Below are 20,221 nucleotides of genomic sequence, written 5' to 3'. Positions count from 1 at the left end.
TGGGTGGGTGCCGCCCATTTCCCCGTCCCGCACCGAGCCCGCTAGGAGGCAGCGCTCCTTCGCGCACTTACCGGGACGCGCTCGCAGAGGGCGGCTGGCGGGATGGCCACGGTGAAGGAGAAGGCGGCAGCTTTGAAACTCGGCGCGGTGTACAGTCCGGCTAATAAGCCCCCAGGTAACAACGGAAGAGCGGGGGCAAGCTGGAAGGGAAGGACGGGTACGGGAGCCGTCGGGACGGGGGTTTCAAGTGTAATTTGTCGAGCCAGAACTGCGAAAGGGAAGCGTCTGTCTTTGGGCTCACCTGTTCGCGTTCAGCCCAGATCAAGGGCAAAGGTAGCCGAGGGAGCGATAGCGCTGGAAGCACGTCCCGTGTAGCCTCTCTTGCTGTCCACCGTTGGAAACAGAATCCTAATCCACGGAGGGACCTTTGGTCTGCTCCACCAGGGCTTTTCTTAAGCAACCTCGCCTCGTCTCCTTCTCCCTCTCTCATCTCCTGAACGAGGGAAAGCGCTCGCTTCAGCCCTGGTGGAAGGGCTACTGGCGTTCCTGGCCCGGTGTCGGCTGGTGCTGCTCCGTCAACTCGGTTGCTTTGCCGCGCATGCGGAGTATCATGAGCGCGCGGTCATCCTCCTCTAGGTCAAGGTGGAGGCAGGCTCTCAGCGTGGACTTCCCTCCACCCCACCGAATTCTGGTATGTTTGATGTTTTCCTAGCCTTCCCCCAGGCAGGTTAGTCTCCAAGTCAAAGTACAGAGCTGGTTGGCGTCTTCTCTTATTGACTTCATTTCACAGGTTGCCCCGAGGTTGTTTTGCTTGATGCCCACTTTTCTGCTTTGCTTCTATGACAGACCTCCTTTTTATTAAGGAAAATAAAACATACATTTGTCCATTCATCCCTCATGATTGAACTACTCACTGACAGCTGAAGGCATTGCTACTCAGTTTTCCTTCGGGAATATTTGTTGTAAAAGCCTTTAATTGCTGTTTACATTTAAGTGTGAAAAGCTCCACCTTTGCAATGGGACACCCTTTGGGAAGCTCAAATGTGTGAATGTGTGGAAACCAGTCTCTGGTGAATCCTTTCCTGGAGATGTCATACCTTTGTCTCAGTTTGGATAGCCCTCTGGGACATCATCACAACCCAAATTTTACTAACAAGCATTGTTATCCCTGGAGTTTGTTTAGCCTCAATAGCAGCAAAAGTTTCACCACTTAAGGTATTGTAAAGTAAGTATTGTGGTTATAACATAGTAGAGAATGGAACTGTTCTTGTATCTATGCAGTATATCCAGCCATATTGGATTATATCCAGTGTTAGTCCAACCTAGAGCAAACCCATTGACATGTGTGAGATTTAAGTTAGAGTAATGTTGGATGCAGTCCATTAATTCTCTATTTTGGCACATACGGTACCAGAGTTGCCATTTTGGTGTTCCAAGGTGGAGGTTTCACTGTAGTCTGTGTCTTAACTCAGTATGATTACTCCTCAGTAATATTAATATTTGTGGTCTACTCAAGAATTTTACTCACAGACTACCGCCATAAACAATTAAATGGGAATGAGTAATGAGGTGAGTACATCAAACGCATTATTATTGTGTTAATAATAAAATCCATCCTGTGCAGATGACTTGGCTATAATTATGAGTTACAAACCAACAGCAGGTGTTTTTAGAATTCATAGCATTTATTCTGACTTCAATCTAGAAGATTACAAGAGGAATTTTTTAAAAAATCCTTCTATTCCCCCAGTTCTTTCTGTTTGAAACCATACCCCTGCATCACATTGAAACAACTATGTAGTCTTTCTTAGTGTGTATGTATAGTATTTTTCACAATATTCTTCCATATTATACTAGCTACTTTTTGCAGAAGTATTTTTAATGGACTGGAAGTTCCGGGTGTGAAACTTCTGAATCCAGTTCATGTGCTTATTACTAAGCATTGCATCTACCTAAGGATACACTTTTAAAATTCTGTGCAAATATGGTTGGGAAGAAAGCTTGAGGAACTGTGTGGCTTCTTAATAGCAAGTTACTTTATATGGCTATCAACTTTTGTTTTGTTTGCAAATGACCTTGTCATAGTCCAGGATAATATGCATTCAGATAACAAAAAAGGCAAAATATACACAGAGGGTTGGGTCCAGATGTAATCTTTCTTAAAGCTGACCTACTGAAATCATGTTTGATTTAATTTTAACAATAATTCAAATAATTTAAATTTGGATTTAAAGTTGGATCCATGCCTATTCCCAGGAATAAGATAATAGTCATTTTAATCAGGAGATAGATAATCAGTGGTACAACAGCCTTCTGCCATTTGGCCAAATCAAATGACTATTGAGTTTATGAGAATGCAACCATTATAAGATCTTTGGGGATCATGTCAGTAGACACTACCCACAAACAAGGAATGGGAGAGTGACAAACAAAATATTTTCTTGGTAAGTTATGTGCCAAGGAAAGGACTTTGCTAAAATCTTATGTCTGGATTTACTGTCTGAAATACAAATACATCTGGTAATGCCCCTCCTGCTCTGTTTGTTCAGGTTTCAGTGTGGCACAAAGACCATTTGGAGCCACTTATGTCTGGAGCAGCATTATCAATGCACTTCAGACCCAAGTTGAAGTGAAGAAACGGCGTCAGAATCTGAAAAGCTACCGTGACTGTTTTATTGGTTCTGATGCTGTGGACGTGGTCTATGCCCATCTTCTCCAGAACAAATACTTTGGGGATGTGACTATTTCCAGGGAGAAAGTTGTACGAGTGTGTCAGGTGCTAATGGATTACAAGGTGTTTGAGGCGGTTTCAACCAGAGTCTTTGGAAAAGATAAACGGCCTGTGTTTGAAGATAGTAGCTGCAGCCTCTATAGGTTCCCAAATACTGCCAATCAAGTGGATAGCCACTTTGGGAAAGATTGTGGCCACGTTATACATCAAAGGTAAGTACCAAATGAACCACTAAAGACTGGGAAGCTTCATTTTTTGTGCTAATGCAGAAGTGTTAAATTTCAGGCCTGTGGGACAAGTCTGGCCTGCCTGAAGTCCCAGTCAACAGGTGGCCATGCACCCATGCCCTGGGCACCTGGCCTTTTTGTGTCTGTCCCCATTCTGACAGGTGGAGATACCTTTCCTAGTTGCTATCAGTAAGAGCTTGAACCTAAAATGTCCTGGTATTTTTGTCCCACTCCTTTTGGATTCAGCTGCATCTACTTCTGGAATGTGATCTCTGAGAGCTTCTTCAAAATTGAATTCAGACCACAGGCTGAAGGAGGTGCAGTGCTTCTGGTCTAATCCTAATTATACATGGAATTAAGCCTTATCAGTTCACTGGGACTTTCTGTTCCATATGTTTAGGAATTGAGTCTTGTAGCCTGATCTTACATATTCGCTCAGAAGTAAGCCTCACTTGTTGCTGTGGCTGGATCCACAGAAACTAGAAGAAATGAAGGGTTGGTTTTTTAACATTTTAAAAAATACCTTTGAAATGACCAGAAACCAGTGGATTCTGTACTTCTGTGAGTTGGCTATAATCCATAGAACTGTATATTCACTTAATATGGAGAAAGGGTGAGGCCTTGCCATGGAAAGAAAAACTGCAATTGTTAGTTGTTTAAGTGTCAACAATTGAGGATGATCTATAAGACCTTGTGGAACTGGCTGTAGACTTTGTTCAAAGGGTTCTGTCATAGCTATACAATACATTAAAAGGAGTGAAGTTCCACCTTAGTTGATTGGTAGGTTTAATCAAACTTCCATTTTCCAGCTGTAGTTCCCCATTGTCCTTGAGATAAGCAGGAAAGATGAATTATGATGATTATGATGAGGCTTGTAAACCACTCTGTGCAATAAAGGTGCTAAGAAAATTAAATACTATGGGCAGTATCCAGAGCTGCAACTGAGAGGTAACACTAGTTAGTGTGATCCCACAAATGAGCCCAAATTATAACTTCTGGAACGGAGGACATCAGCAGAATTCCTTGTTAGCAAGCTCATTCTCTAAGTACAAATCCTTATATATATATCTCAAATATCACTATCCATCACAAATGGGGTTATCCTGAGGTTTGCAGAAGTAGAAAACAAATTAAGAAAAATGAAGGGAGAGACTACCCACTTTCAATGAGAAGCATGCTTGGTGGCCCCAGAACATTAACTATAGAGAGAAAGAAAATGAAAAATTGCTCAGGGTGGTAAAATGGATTGGAGTATCCCAAAAAGGGGCATGGCTGGCTAGAGCCCTGTACATAAATTTTCCAGTTGTCTCAAACTACTAGTTCATCAGCAGTTACCAGAAAGTTCTGGTATATAAAGAAAGTAATACAAATTCATTAAATTGTAATTTCCTGTTGCTTTTATTGTTGATTTTAAACACACAAGTCTATAGGGATAAATTCACTCATACCAGTGAGAGTAACTCTGTGTAACCAGGTACAGGGTTCTGTCTATTAGCTTCATAAAGCTTATACTGTTTTGATCTAAAGCAATCATTAAGCTGCCTTCATCTATTCAGTGTTCAACACATTTCCTCAATTTGCCAGATAAGTTTGGAAAGAATATGACTTGAGAGTAAGTATCGCAAGATTGTACAATTTTGAATCAGTTCTGTTTGTTGAAAGCCCAACTAGCATTACATGGGAAGAATGCCAAGGGAGTTATTTTAAAAATATATACATACATAAAATAATATAAATTGCAAACAGGTGTTACATAATTGCCCCAGCACAGTTTATAGCCATTGTTTAACTTCTTCAGTTTGGTAAGATTGGACTAATTTCCACTAGATCAAAGTCAATGTGTTTGTTGATACCTGCAAATACAATTTTTGGATCGGATTGGATTTGTATCAGTCTAGCTAATTGGAAAAGGATGGATCTGAGCATACAGGCTGAAGACAGAGTTATATGGAAAAACTGAATCAGGGGCAAGTTGTCCTTTAGTGTATTCCTTTATGAGCGAATCAGAAATTCAGTTTGTATATGGAGTAAGGGCATACATAAATGTGGAACATATGATCTTACGCATATGATGTAAGACATATGCTTAACATCTTTCTCCTGAGATTTAACTAAAATGCCATCTCATTTATCACTGATAAAGCAGTAAACCTGACTCAACTGCAGTATACTCAACTTTAATGCAATAAACTCAATATTTTTCTGTTGTGTCATTTTGTTAAATATTAGTAGGGTACATGATACAGGTTGCTATTCTGTACTAACATACCTGGGAGTAAGCCCATTGACTCAGTAGAATTTACTTCTAAGTAAACATAGACAAGACTGCTCTTTAGAAGAATTATGTATTTGACTGTTCCATGCAAAGTAGAGGCTAGTATCCAGTGCTACATAGAGCATACCCAAAGCTAAAATGCACAGGGAAGGCAACAATTGCACAAACAGACAGAATTCTAAATAAGATTGAAAACTCAGACTAACTTCTCTAGTCACATTACCTAACTGAGTAGAGTTTTGGGACCTGATATGAGAACTGGTATATGTGGTAGACCAGCTGTGAACCAGGGAGCTAGGAGATCTGGGTTCTATTCCCCACTAAGCCATGATGCTCTCTAACCCTAACCCTGTTGTAAGAATAAAATGGAGCTATGTGACCTGCCTGGGTTCTCCCCAAGAAGAAAACAGATGGGATATAAGTGCAATGTTGAAATAATAGATCCTATGAGGAGATTATTGCAAAGAGGATGGTCTGAGAAAGAGGGTGTGGCTTCCAGTTAGATGGCTCTAGAAAAGCTTTAGAAGGACTGAAGGGTAAAAGCTAGCCCCTTTGCAGAGATTGATGGTTAGTCCATCCAGAATTGTAATATGCTCAATTTCTGAAGTCAGTGGTCTAGCCAAAAAATCAGAAATTACTATGTGGCTGGACCTACATTCCTAGTAACTTAGGTCTCAAAAGCCCAAGCTGGCTGTAACCAATAACATGTTAAAGGAAAGAAATGTAATTTTGCTCACATTTTGGAGGACAGGGCTAGCTTAAGCCTAGATGAAACTATCCAGGATACCCAATAGAGTATCAACCGACCAGATACCCTGGGGCACTGTGAAGCTATATCAGAAATAGAGCTTTGTCACACTCATACTTACATTTTTTGCTGATATCTGCAGATGCAGTTATCATCGTCATTGCTAACTGGGCCTCACCCACTTTCCCTTGACCACCATGATTGGGTGGTTTAGCAGATTTTGTGCATGTTTTCACCCATTTTACAAAGTTGTGAAAAACGAGACATAGTTACTGGTAGCAAGAGCCTTAAGCTCAAATATGCCTTTGGTCTAACCCCACTACTGGAATCCACCTCAGCTTCTCCAAAATGGAATTCAACCCTCAAGTGGAAAGAGGTTCCACATTCTTGAATGATTGGAGAAACTAATCTGAATTCATTCATCAGTTAATCATCCCTATTTTCAAGTAGTCTGGGGAGCGGGTTGAGGGGAGAATGAATGATTTTCCATGAATTATTTTGTCCTTCAGCTGGGGTAGTGGTGAGTTCAAAGTTCATGTGTAAGACACCTGACCCAGCTACTGCTACTACCAAGTCCTTCCTGGCTCAGGTGCAGATACTCAAATCATCCACTCTTGTTCCTGCAGACAGGAGAAAAGAGCATTACACAGCACAACACCAGTGAAATCGGAAAGTCTGGAGGATATCTTAGAAAACTTGAGTCTAAAGCCTGTTTCTTCTCAAGTAAATATTTCCTCAAAATTGTCTCGTCAAGGTAAGTGACATGAAGAAATCAGAATTGCTTGTAGCAAATGACAGGAACAGTTGCTTGGTTTTTGACTGGAGTAGGACTTGTTTATTAATCTCCTTTCTACTATATTGGTTTTTTGTCCTCTGTAAGCCGTCCAGAGACTTTTAGTAATGGGATAGCATAGAAAAACTTAAATGAATAAATAAATAAAACTATCCATTTTAAAGCACAGGGCTCAAAACAAAAAAAATGCTTGTGTATTGACCTGCATTCTAACAATTGCCCGTAGTCTCCCAGTCATGATAAGTTGGATGGCCAATGCATGGCAGTGTCCCTACCATACCACAATTGTCAAAGGGAATAGGAGTCAAGAAGGCAAGAGGAACCGGGCGAGTCTGGAAAGAAAGCAAGAGGAACTAGGCAATGATTACATAGACCAGGAATGGTCAAATCTTGGCCTAATCTTCAAAAGCTTTCTGCAAATAATCAGCTCAGACATCTGGCAAGAGTCAGTTTCCCCTTCTCCAGAAGCTCAAGTGTTTGAGGAGGGAAAGAAAGGCATGTGCCAGAGGTGAAAGAAAGAGTAAAGTGTCGTTCCCCCCCCCACTCCAAACTTCAGCCTTGCCTGATGGTGCCAGCCATTCTGATAGGAAATCCTTGAGAGAATGTGGTCCCTCATACAGGTATAAACAAGCCCTCTAAAATGTGTCCCTCTAAAGGACTAGAGGGACCTGGAGTTTTTGTCTAAGACATTTGGAAGACACCACATTGGCAGCAGCTTGTATAGACACTGCCTGCTTTTCCATTAATAGACTGCTGTCTCCAACCCCACCCAAGCTTCTTAGACTAGAAGTAAAACTATACTGTGACTGTGAAGCTAATTCATATTTTGGATTTTGATGTATGGCATTGTTGCCTAAAAACCTAGCCACTACAGGTGCAAATGTTCTCTTTTCATTTAAAAAAATGTAGATTTCTGCCATCTCTCTCCTTGTTATTGACCAAAAGCAAGATCTAGAAACCTAGTAGTGCTTAGAAAATGCAGCAAACAGACAAGTTCTGAGCATTCAGTTTCAGAATCCCTGAATGTAGCTGAGGCCCTTAAAGCTAAGTGTCATTGTTCCTGCTCCAAAGACTCTAACAAGGCCTTCTTTCTTTTTATTCCTAATTAGCATGATTTATATGATTGGAGTCTCTGTCCAGCAAAGATCATTTGCAATTTACTAGGAAAAGAATGCCAAGTATTTTGGATATGTTCAAATCCTTGCTTGATCACTACAACCACTGCTATTATCACCTCCTAGTTAACTTTGACAATATACATTTGTAGTTGACAATGCATTAACAGGAAGCAAATCCCTCAAGCATTCACAATGAAGTATTTTGTCACCTAGACTTAAATAAATACTGCAATGTTGGATTACTTGTTGATCCTTAAATAAGTCCTGCTAACAGTCTTGCTGTTTGGCTTGTGCCTTTCACCTTTCCCAGTTATTAACGAAGTCTGGAGAGAGCAAACAATTGCCCGCCTTCTGCAGCTTATAGACCTTCCACTACTTGACTCTTTACTTGACTACCAAAAGACAGGATGTAGTTTTCCACAAACAAAGCCAGAATTGGAATACAAAATCACCAGCAACTACCTGGACCGAGAGATTTTGAAAGCCTTTGGTGACTCTCAGTAAGTGTATATATTTGTGTGAATGGGCAGGAAAAAGCTGATTTACAGATAGGATTTACTTTGCCCAACAGAGCAAACAGCAGCTTTGGAAAAGAAGGTGGGTGTTTCAGCATGGAAAAAGGTTATTTTCTTTTTCCTCGGTGTTAAATTCGCAATACAAAATTTGCTCTGCACTGCTGGCATTTTGAATTTCCTTTTAAAAAGAAATAAAAATAAATCTCCCACATTGCTTTGAGTCCCCACTTCCACAGCCATTAGAATTATGTCATGACTGACTTTACCTGGGGCCAGGAAGGGGTTTTTGAAAACATACAGATGAGGGAATTTTCCTTTTCTAGGATGGATGAATGGCTGTCAGCAGCAATAGACTGTTTGGAATACCTCCCAGATCCGATGGTGGTTGATGTAAGCCGAAATTTACCTGATCGACTTGACAAAGCACATATGAGGAAGCTAATGCTCTTTGAGGCCATTGGCAGATACTATAGCCAAAAGAAGGAGCCACTCTTAAATCATGCACCGGATATCCACCTTGGAATTGCAGAGCTGCTAGGTAAGCACAAAGATTCAAGGTGCGCCTAGTCACAAAAACTTAATTTGGCCTATTTTCTTTCAATACAAAAGTAAAGATAATAGTGAAGTGATAGTAGCAGTGAAATGAGGCCACAAAGAGAGAAGAGGGTGTTTTCTGTTCACCAGTGATATACAGATGACTCTTTTTAGAAAAAGAAAAATAATCCCCAAATGATAAGTTTCAAATCCTCCCACTTGCTTCCCTTCAGCCTTTGATATTATGGGGTAGAAAAATTGGGATCGGGAGATAAAGGATATGTCCCATCCCTTAGTGGCTTGGAGTTATGTGGTCTTCACAGCCTTGAGTTCTCTAGTTGGTGGTTGTGATTTGTGGTTAGAGGTAAAAGTGCTTCCTCTATCACAATGCATAGTTAACTGTGAGCTGGGCTTACTCCGTAGCAGCTTAAATTTAGAAGATATTGGAGGAAGATGCATATTAATTTTGTCTCCATTATGATGTAGAATGCAGTAAGTTATTCTTTGTGGATGCCCAGCATATTCTAATATGTTAAGGTTCTAAGTGTATCAAGTTCCAACAACCAAGGTATTTACTGTCATAATCTATACATCTGGAATGGATGCCTAAAGATCTGTTCAGATACTATGAACAACTGTGGGCAGTATCCAGCTCTGCCATGGCTATAGTGGAAGTGACCATTTTTACAGGAGGAACTCACCACAATCCTGGAAACTAGCCTAAAATAGTGTTTCCAGAAAGGGGCATGTTAAGTGGAGTTCATGGGAGGGATGAAATGAAATCTAATGAAATTCATGAGTTCCCGGACCCCTCCCCATTTTTAGCCAAATTGAACACACTTATGGTCTTAAACACAGTAGTTAAGGGGAATATCAGTGCCACCTCACCACTGGTAAACTTGAGCACTATCTGCATGCAGAACTTGCCAATGAATGACTGAATCTTCATTCTTATCTTCAAGAAGCTTTTTCACAGCATTATCTGGTCAACCTTTGTGGGTTCTGTAACAGGAAAAGGGACTTCAAGGGGAAATGGGGTAGTTCAGCAGCTTACATGGTATATTCTGGAAAAGCCTGAAATTCCCTAACATAAGCAAGACTTTTCAGTTTTACCAAAGCACGTTATTTTTTTGTCCTGAAGCTCCCATCTTGCCTTATGTCCAACACAGTCGAAGGCAATGATGCTGTATTCTAAGGAATTGTCACACCTTAGGATTCTTCCATTAAGCCAGTTGCATGAATGCCTTGAGCATTGGTCTCCAAACTCTATTGGGCTGCTGCCCCCTTTCCTCTTGGGTGACAACCCTAGCACTCCCTCCTCTTTCTTTGTATTAGGTCTATTGCTCTACTGCAAATTTAAAACGACTAATCATCCCCACCCCAGATCTTTCCATCACCCCAGGGGATGGCACCACCTGCTTTGGAAATTACTGGCCTAGAGCAATGGAGTTTCACAGTGTGCTTAAACCAGTTGCTCCCACAACCACCTCTAATCAAGCTGATACCTGCCACATAGTAACTGACAATGCCGGAAGCTTTGGGACCATTCTGCCTAGTATCATCTCACCCATTAAGTGTCTACAGCCCCCTTTTCAGAAACTGACTTCCACCTCTATCCACCTTCCTGTGTACTACTAAATTCCTTTTGCAGTACTGACCCATCTTTTGTATTCTAAAAATGTAACTGTTCTCAGGTGCCTCTGGTTGTTGCTTTTTCAAGAGCTGTTTGCTTGGTACTGACTTGCTTTTAGAACTTAATTTGGCTGTCCCATTTTACACCCTAACATCACATGGTCAAGCCTATTCAATTCTGGTTTTCCTTTTAGTGACTGTAGCTCATGGGTCCTCAAACTATGGCCCGCGGGACGGATACAGGCGGGGAGGTGGTGGTTCGCTCGCTTGGAGATGGTCTCCGAGCAAGCAATCTGCGGCCGCCTGCTTCCCGTACGTGTGCTCACCACTGCCTCTCAGCGCAGCGGGGAGGGATGGTGGCTTGCTCGCTCAGAGATGGTTTTGGACTCGCTGGGAGATCTCCGAGCGAATGAGCCACTGCCGCCTCGCGTGCGCCTGACAGCACCTCACCGGTCCACGACAGTCACTGCAGCCTTTCAACTGGCCCCCTATTGAAAAAGTTTGAGGACCGCTGCTCTCGCCTACCACCAGCAATTCTACCTTCCATCCCTGCCATTTGTTACAGCAGACCAAAGATAAATAACAGCCTGTCCTTCCTTGTACTTCGTTCTGCTTATTGCCATTTCCTCTCTTTCACTCTGCCTAAGTTCAGCTCTGCAGCTACTTTTGTTTCAGTATCATTCACCTATCTCCTTGCAGGGTAGCCTTCAGTACAAAATCCTAAATTTGTGCCTTGTACTGAAGCATTCCTAAAAGTTTATTTTAAGAAACAGTTGTTTGAGGCCTGAAAATGTTGGCCTTGGCTTTCCCTTCCAGAAACTCTGAGGTGAGGTTCTGCTGTCTAAATCAAAAGTCCCAAGTTACACAGTGACAATGACTTAGCCAATGAATTTGGCTAAACTATTAGTTTTCTGAGCCATTTGTACCTGATGTTTAGCTGTTTGTTAGAGGTTGCAAAGGGAAATGGCATCCTAGCACCAAACTAATTTCCCAGTTGCCTTTGTTCTTGAGGTGGCAGTTTCACACAATGTGGACTCAGGTTTAGATGCCTGGCAGATGCCCATGTGCACGCAATTGTAAGAGGCTTTTCCACTGGTCTAATCTTCTATAATGTACAGCTTGTAGAATATACTTCCTGTTGGTACCTTGTTGGGGCCTGATAGGCTGTCCCATGTGTATCCCACAACCAGTTGTAACATTTAGGCTCTGTGGAAACATGCACAGGTTTCTCAGTAAGACTGAATCATATGGGAAACTTCCCTTCCGAAAGTTTGGAAAGCTGTAGACTAGTGTGAACTCCACCTATCACCACTTCTCTTACTCTCATTTGGAGGTCATACATATTAGAGTTACAGGCTTTCTTTATCATGTCTGTGCCTGAATATAGCTGATCTCTGAATATAGCTGAACTAAGCTGTGCCTGAATATAGCTGAACTAAGCATACAGGGACCTGGCCAAAACTTGAATGGTCCTTGCCTTGCCTCTTACACAGACTGTTTTGAGCTCTTTGGAGGAAAGGGGAAAACACTTTAAATCCTGGCAAAGACTCTGTAATAGTGCCTGCTTTTCTTGCCCCTTACTCTCCATTTGGCCTTTGGCTGCTGTTCTTATCCAAGTATATTTTGGAGGTGTGTTTTTGTACCATTGCCTTTGTAACAAATGTCACTGAAGAGCAGAGTAGTCTGGCTGCATGTGAAATAGATAAGCCCTCTGCCAGCAGCCTGTCAAAACCGATTATCATTTTACACCTGACAAATAGCTAGAATGTTCATTAGATCTGCAAGTGTAACATGTGGTAGGATGCACTTTTAGTGCACTACAATATTGCTAAGCATTGCAGGTTTAGTGAGAAGTAGAAGGTACTGGTAGTTTGATTGGTGGTATGCTGACAGTCTCTACATTAGTTAGCTCAGGTTGCAGAAATTTATTCCTTTGCCTTTGGGGCAGAAGACTTTCTTCATACATTCTTACAAATTACTAGTGTTGAAGTTTATATTCATAAGTATATATATTATTTTGTATCTTTTAGCAAGCAGTACTCTGTTCAAAAAGCAGGTAAAACTAGTGATTATGGTTAAGGATTGTTGTAAAGTATTTTAGGTCACCTTTAAGGGTAAAAAGAAGGCAATAGTAACCCTGTTCTTTTCCACCAGTGATTTCTAGCTTTGATATGTAGCCCAACTGTTAAAAATGAAAGGGGCTGAAGGAGACTGGTACTCAAAGCAAGATGAACACAGTTATGCACTGCTAATTGATAAAACCAACTTTTTTAGGTGGCTTACAAATTTCAAGCCAAAACAGCTGAATCCAGATATTCAAGGAGCAAGATGTTAACAGGGGGCTTTTAAACAAATCCAACAAATAAATAAAAAAAATATTTTCTCTGCTGGCCAATTAAAGGAGGAACTCTGAAGGCCCTGGATGACTCCCATGATGCCTTCAGAGGCTCTTCTGAAGACAAATTTCTGACACTTGTATTTTAATTCTTTCTATAGGGCAGCCATAGTCTAATCTATCTCCAGGTAGTGGTTAATGGGGATAAACTTTACCCTCTCTCTTTTCTCCATGGTTTAGAGCAAGTATCTGTCAAAATGTTGTCCTAGTCCTAAATAAGCTGAGAGGGAAAAAATCTTAAGAGAATAATCCTGCTTCCACCAGAGAGCATCTTGCAGGGGCCAGGCATAGCATGTCTCAGAGACCCTCTTCTGTAGCTGTAGACACAGCTGTGAGCATGAAATAAGAGATCCCAGCTGTGAATTTGCAAGGTGAGCTTGCAAAAGATGTTGGAGCAAAAGGAAATGCCTGTCAGTTTAAATGGAAGCAAGACTTTGTCCATTTTCTCACCCTGTCTAGTTTGGGCTGGAAACACCTAGATTAGATAGAGGGCTGCAATCTGGAAGCCCTCTGGGGAAAGTGCCTGTTGCAGGATTCAGCCCTTGGTAGTTGGTCTTTGCAATAAGACATGGCAACCTGTGGCAAATCTGTTCAAAGGAGGTGGGCAGGAAATGCCCCATGGAAGGGTCAGATTCCTAGGTGGCTGGCTATATGCTTCAACAAGCAACTACTTTTCTGTATTCAAACTTAGGGAGTGAAAACTGATTTCTAAAATTCTGCAAACTATAGCATAATGATAATTGTGTGCTATACTAGTGAGTTTGTGGTGCCAGCAGTCACATTTAAATAAAAAAGCAATATAATGGGGGTGTCGTCATAACCTCTTTCATTCTGTTTCCTTCCAGTTAATGGAAAGATGGATCAAGCTTTAGAAGCAATTCAGCTCTACTTAAAGTTGTTGGATAGCCCAACGCGAGAGGAATTTAGGAGGCTACTTTATTTCATGGCTGTTATAGCTCAGAATTCTGAACCAAAGTTGAATACAGAAGTAAGTGAGATCAGCCTGGGCACATTCCAATTCTGCCTCTATTGGCCTTGGAGGCACCAGAGCACAGCTTCTTTCTTGTACCATTTTTTAATATTCTGTAGCACTGAAGTGAGAAGGCGATACACACTGGGCTCTTATGTTTTTTGGACTCTCTGTATTACCATGCACTGCAAAAGAGTCACAGTGCAGTAGTTCCCATGCAGGTTGCTGCCACACAAGAGTTTTAGGGTGTGATTCTGTGTGTCCTGTGCATCCATATGACATTGAGTGGACCTTTTACTTAGAACAACATGAGACTCATGTCTGAAGATGGACAGACAGTCTAGTTAAGTATGAGTTGAGGAGGGCAGAACAAGTTTTTCAATCACAATTTATTCCTTTCTTGTAGAGTGACAATCGGATGGCTGTAAAAAGAGTGTTCTCTAAAGCTATAGTCAACAATAAAAATTTATCTAAAGGGAAAACAGATCTTCTGATTTTGTTCTTGGTGGACTATCAAAAAGATGTCTTGAAGGTAAGAACAGAAAGTCCATCTCCACCTGCCACCCCACTCTAACTTGTAGTGCAGAATCTATCCAACTGTTAATGATTTAACAGCAGTGTTTTGTTTTGTTTTGTTTTGCTCAAGATTCCAGGGTCATTGCATAAAATGGTTAGCGATAAGCTTCTAGCTGTACAACATGGAGGAGATCCCAGCCTGAATACAGGTAACCTTTATTTTAATAAACTTTTTGCCATTTGATAGGTTGTTGATACTTACTATATGGCATAGTCCATTGTGGAAATTATTTCATTTCTATACCACTCAACAGCTGAAGCTCTCTTAGTTTATAGAAGCTGAAGCTCTCACTTAGTTTATAGAAGTATAAACTGCACTTCTAAAGAAATAGCTAAAACTCAGACTATTTATTTTAATGTTGCATGCATGCATGCATGCATGCATGCATATATATATATATATATATATATATATATATATATATATATATATGGGTTTAGAGACAACCAATACAAGATACTGAATGTGATAGAAATTTTTAATAGAGCGGGCATTTCTATTAATACAAAAGTTCATTAACTAAACTGAGATGCAGTGAAGAGTGTGGGCTGCCAACCCTAATCTCAATTTCTCTTTAGTCATGAACTCACTAGGTGGTCATAGGCCAAGCTACATGGCCTTTGGCCATCATCTGCAAAATGGGGAAAGTATCGGCCTCCCTTTGAAAGTGAATGTAGTCTGAACTCTTAGGAAAAACTCTTGCAAAAAAAGAAATATCAAGAATTACTACTACTTGTTTACCTATGGTTTTCATGCTTGCTTTAGGATATACCTTCTGCCAGAGGCTTGATGAAAGTGATTATCACTACAGTGCCAAGATGACTACAAAAGAGGAACTTTTATCTTTGCTAAAAACTATTGATGAGGACTCCAGTCTCTCTGCCAAAGAACGAAAGAAGTTGCTAGATCAGTTCTATACTAGTAATCCAGCAATCTTTTTGCAGTATTTTCATGAGAAAGCTACTGACAAGGCTGTGTAATTTTAGGCCAGGTAATCATGATAGATGCCTTAGTTTTGTATCATTTTATGCTGTTTATTTGCACTTAAATAAAATTGTTTTGTAAATATACTTGAAATACCCTATCATAACACTATTTAAAAGAATTAAACCTGTTGATGATCTCTTAGTGTTCAGAAATACTTTTAATTCCATTTGTAAAGTTGGGTGAGGAGGTAAGCTTAGGTCAAGTGCACACAAGCTTCCTAATTGCATTTTTGTTCAAATACTTCCACATTTCCGAACATTGATGAAGATAAATTTTCTTTTGATACATTGCATCTTTTCTCTCCAAACTTGCACAGTAAATTATAATTGTAAAATCTAGGTTGAACTTGAACTAATAGAGTACTGTAGCCAGTTCACACCTGTGCAAATACCTGTGAGACACTGTTTATATGTGCACATTGTCATGTGCATTTAACTCCTAGAACACATAGACATGATACAACAGCCAAGCAGCCTGGGTTGTTGGTTGAACAACTCACAATGCACCTGTGTTTGTCCCCACAATCCTCCTGAATTATCCAGCTGTTATCCCAAGATTGTTGGTGGCTTGAAATTGCTTTGTTTTCTCTCTCTGCTCTGATCACAAGGCATTTGTGTAACATCATTGTCATTGCTGTAACATCTTTCCCTCTTCCTCTTTTTTACCCCAGAGATAAATCTTTGCACTCTCCAGCGTTACAGTCAGTGACATTCCTTCCATTTGCCCAAATAGCGCATTGGAGCATTTGCCAACAGCGTGATGCTTCTCATTTAAAAAAGAAATGTTGCCCCAAATGTGCACATATTTTCTACATTGCATGCTTCTGAGAGCTCAGAATGAATGTGCTTGTCTACCTAATGTCTTGGTAAGTGCTTGCTGCCATGGATGCTGGCTAAGCAACCTTCCAAATAGGTTGCTACTTTGTGTTCCCTTGGCAGGGACATTTACAGTGATGGCCCACTTTTGAAAACACCCATTACTGTGCTGTCAAAGGGGGTGGGATACACTTTTGCTAGAGTCTTGGGAGGAAAGGGGGCAAAGTCAGAGCAAGGAAGAAAAAGGGGGTGTTAATCTTACCACTCCTTTTTATAAGCAAAGACCTCTCATGCCTTTACTTTCCCTTTCTGTCAAGAGCAAAGCAAAATCTTGTTTGGGGCCTCTTGGAGTCAGTCAATATCCAAAACTGGTACCTGCAGGTATCCTCCAGGACTTTGCCTAGCCCTAGACTTGATTTCCACACTCCCAGAATTACACAAATGCAGCTGTTTTTAAATGAGAACATTTGTATCTGTTGTGTTTTCAAAAATAATTTCAAAAATTGCTTGCCAACCACTGACAGGTTGTCTGGTGTGTTGCCAGGACTGTCATAATGGAGATTCTGAACTCGGACTTGACAGCTGGTTTTCACAGTCTCCCATAAAAATGCTAAAGGGGCAAAAAAGCCACAGCAAGTGCAAAAGGGTTTGCATTCATAGAACTGGGGAGCAGGCAAGTGAGCCCTGCCATGGAGTCCCTCGGGAAGGGCTGAGAGTGAATGGGGGCAAACAACCCAGAGTGAACCTGTCTATTGTCTGAGCCATGAGTTGTTCACACAGCAACCAACCCACATAGTTTTTTTATTGTAATTGGCAGATGTCACGCAGTGCCCTTCCTAAAACTCTAAAACAGCAATCTGCTGTCCACCAACCTGCATTGAAGCCTCCTTTAATACAATAGAATTCTAAGTAAACATAAATATGGGCTATGTGTTTGTTACAAAAAACCTAGTGCTTTTTGTCTGTTTGCCGAATGCCTACAAAAAGCCTCATGTTTTGCCTGTTTAGTGTACATAATACATGAGCCTCCATTTAGCCCATTACATTCTGACCAACTTAATTGTATCTGGGAGCGGCATGCTTAAATGCAGTTTATGCCCATGGCAAAGAATCCAGGTGCCTGTTTTGCTAACAGCACAATATCCAAACTGATAAAGTGTCAGCTTAGAAAATGAACAGCCAGCACATGGCCTAGAGTTGTGTAGGCTGCTTTGTACTTGGATGCTAAGTGACTCAAAAGAAGAGTGCATAATTCTTGCAAGAAGTCATTGATTCCATCAAAATCACTAATGCATTCTTGTTATGGGCTTCTCTGTTTCCAGTTAAAAAACTGGAATGAACAGAATATAAAAATGTTCTTTAATGTGGTCACTGGCCATAGAACATCTACATAAATTGTAGCGGAAACTGGACTGGCATGAGAGGTTTCTGTGTACTTTCCTTGATTAAAGAGAGCAGTTGTAAATCACTATTGGTGCCATGCAACTGCTTCTGACCTAATATGGACACAAGAAGAATTGCATCAGTGAAAACAGACTGACGGTTAGATGTTGAGTTTTACAATGGGAATGTAAGGCTAATTGTATTCTTACATAGGCCAAGTATGACTTAAGATTCTCAATAGACCATATTAAAAATGACCAAGGAGCTACCTTGTTCAATCCTTTTATATTGCTTAAAATACTTAGAGTATGTTTTTATTTGTCACAAAGCAATTGACTTCAAAATATGCAACAAAATTAATGCATACATTAAAAAGACAAAAGTGTCCAACCTAACGTGGATACTTTTGTCTCCTTTCCAAGTAACATTGCTCTTCACACTACAATATGGCATGTTGGAGCCATACCTAACCCAGTAGTCAACATCCAAGCCCAGACTGTTACTATACATATAAAATAATTAAGAATACTAACTGAAATCAGAGTCTAAACTTGAAAATGTAACTGCCATACATAATAATTAGAAGTAAAACATGTTAAGCTCTATTACAGTGAATGGCGAATGGAAGTTAATATGATTTTGACCCAAAGATGGACAACATTGTTTATATTCCTAGCTGAGCCCTTGTTTTGGTGGCTCTGACAGTTTATTTCAGACTTTAGACCTAATGGTCTTATGGGGACCTGTTCAGATAGCCATGTGTATTACTTCAGTTGTGAAGAACAAAAGTAACATTTGTCCTCTTTGACTCCATCCTTGGGAAGGGAATTTTAAAGGGGAAGAGGACATTTTGGGCTCACATATTTTCTTCCCGTTTTGATATCTCTGTCATACCTTCGCTGGTTTGAGACAAACCACACTTTGTGGTTTCAGTGAAACTATTAAAGGAGGGAAAGACTCACCACATGTGAGAAGAAGAATGTGAGCCTGAGCCTCCTTGACCATGCTGCATCAAACCAGGATTTGTCCCCACAAAATGAACAGCACACCCTACTAAAGGAAAAATTCCTATCGTTACCCAAGTATACATATCTTTCATTTGGAGGTGCAGATACCTCTAAAATATTACAATGATGAATGACTTCTGGCAACAGCCAAACATAATTTTGAACATATAATACAAAAATATAAAATTTATAGGTAGGCAAATTGCACTGTTGGAAGGTTCCCAGATACACAATTCTTCATGTAAACAAGGCACATGACTGACACTTTTTTTTCCTTTTCCAAAATCACTGTGGTTTTTTTTTTGTGGTAGTGGGTGAAGGGTATGACCCTTCCCATGAGCTCTGGCTGGTGGGCAATGCACCCCCTTTGAGAACATGTTCACCCCTGATTTAAATCAATTCCTACCTGCTAGCTAATCCTGGTTTTTACATAGGATCAAATACTAATGCACAAAAGGGCTGTATATATACTACACAGTGCACTCTACTGTTGTTATGTGCCGCGAAATTGTCTGACTTATGGTACCCTATGAATAAATGCCTGCCAAAATGACCTGTCCTTGACAGTCCTGCTAAGCTTTCGTAAACTCTTTGATCCATCGCATATTCGCCCTTCCCCTTCTCTTTCTGCCTTCTATTTGCCCTGACACAATTGTCTTCTCCAGTCAATCTTGCCTTCTCACAACGTGCCTGACATGTAACAGTCACAGTGGACACTAGAGTGATATATTTATTATGTTACTTATTATACATAATATTTAGATTTGACTTATGGCAAAAGGCTGGTTATCCCAGAGAATTGTTAAAAGGATAGTTAGGCTAGGAGGCATTTCAATTTCCTAGGTATTACAACCATCAGTATAAAAGTGCTACCTGGTACAAAGCATGGTTGCAAGGTGTGACCAACCTATAGTAATCCAGCATGAGCCAAATGTCCCAATGTTTGGTACTTGGATGACTAGTGAGTGTGCAGTGAGCTCACAGCCAAGCATTTTAGCTGAACTAATTTTGGATCTAGTTTCTGATGTTGGGAGCGCTCTTATGTTCAAGTGATTACTTTGTCCTGTGGATGGCTTTCTGGCCTGGTGGAATCATTTGCAGCTTTGAGTTGCATTTCTGCCCTTTGTTCAAGTGGCTGAATATAATGCTTTGCAAGTAGAGCTGAAACTAAATTACTCTTTTCTCATTGAAGATGTCCTCCTTCTCCCTTCCAGACAATGTTTAATGGGTTCTTTGCTACTTCTTGGTACCCAGAAAAGCAGGTTAGTCTTTGTTTACCTCTGCAAAGAGTATGTCTCTTTCTGAGGTTTTCTCATTATTTATGAGAATAAATAATTCCACCAGCCCACCCTGCAAGAACAAGGTTTTTTTTTTTTCATTTCAGGATGAGTTTTTTTCATTTCTGGATGGAAAACAGTTCTGGACTATGGGAAATTTTCAGACAGTGGCAAAATCAGTCACATATTCACAAGGAACTGTAAAAGAACAGAAACAAATTGAATTTAACCAAGGAA

General features: G+C 40.6%; 1 protein-coding gene across 1 annotated transcript; it reads left to right on the top strand.

Annotated features, from left to right (window-relative positions):
* The first annotated feature begins 82 nt into the window (after positions 1–82).
* DEPDC7 (DEP domain containing 7) lies at positions 83–15,654 on the top strand. Its single transcript, XM_044426040.1, has 9 exons — positions 83–175; positions 2,550–2,943; positions 6,608–6,735; positions 8,203–8,392; positions 8,731–8,945; positions 13,814–13,956; positions 14,345–14,470; positions 14,585–14,663; positions 15,281–15,654. The coding sequence occupies exons 1-9, from the start codon at positions 103–105 to the stop codon at positions 15,493–15,495; spliced, it is 1,563 nt and encodes a 520-aa protein (XP_044281975.1). The 5' UTR covers positions 83–102; the 3' UTR covers positions 15,496–15,654.
* Positions 15,655–20,221: the final 4,567 nt, after the last annotated feature.

The sequence above is a fragment of the Varanus komodoensis genome, unplaced genomic scaffold (genome assembly GCF_004798865.1).
Source record: "Varanus komodoensis strain SLA01 unplaced genomic scaffold, ASM479886v1 scaffold16, whole genome shotgun sequence".
Classification (NCBI taxonomy): domain Eukaryota; kingdom Metazoa; phylum Chordata; class Lepidosauria; order Squamata; family Varanidae; genus Varanus; species Varanus komodoensis.
Note: the sequence above shows the minus strand (reverse complement) of the source record. Positions and strands in the feature narration are given on the sequence as shown.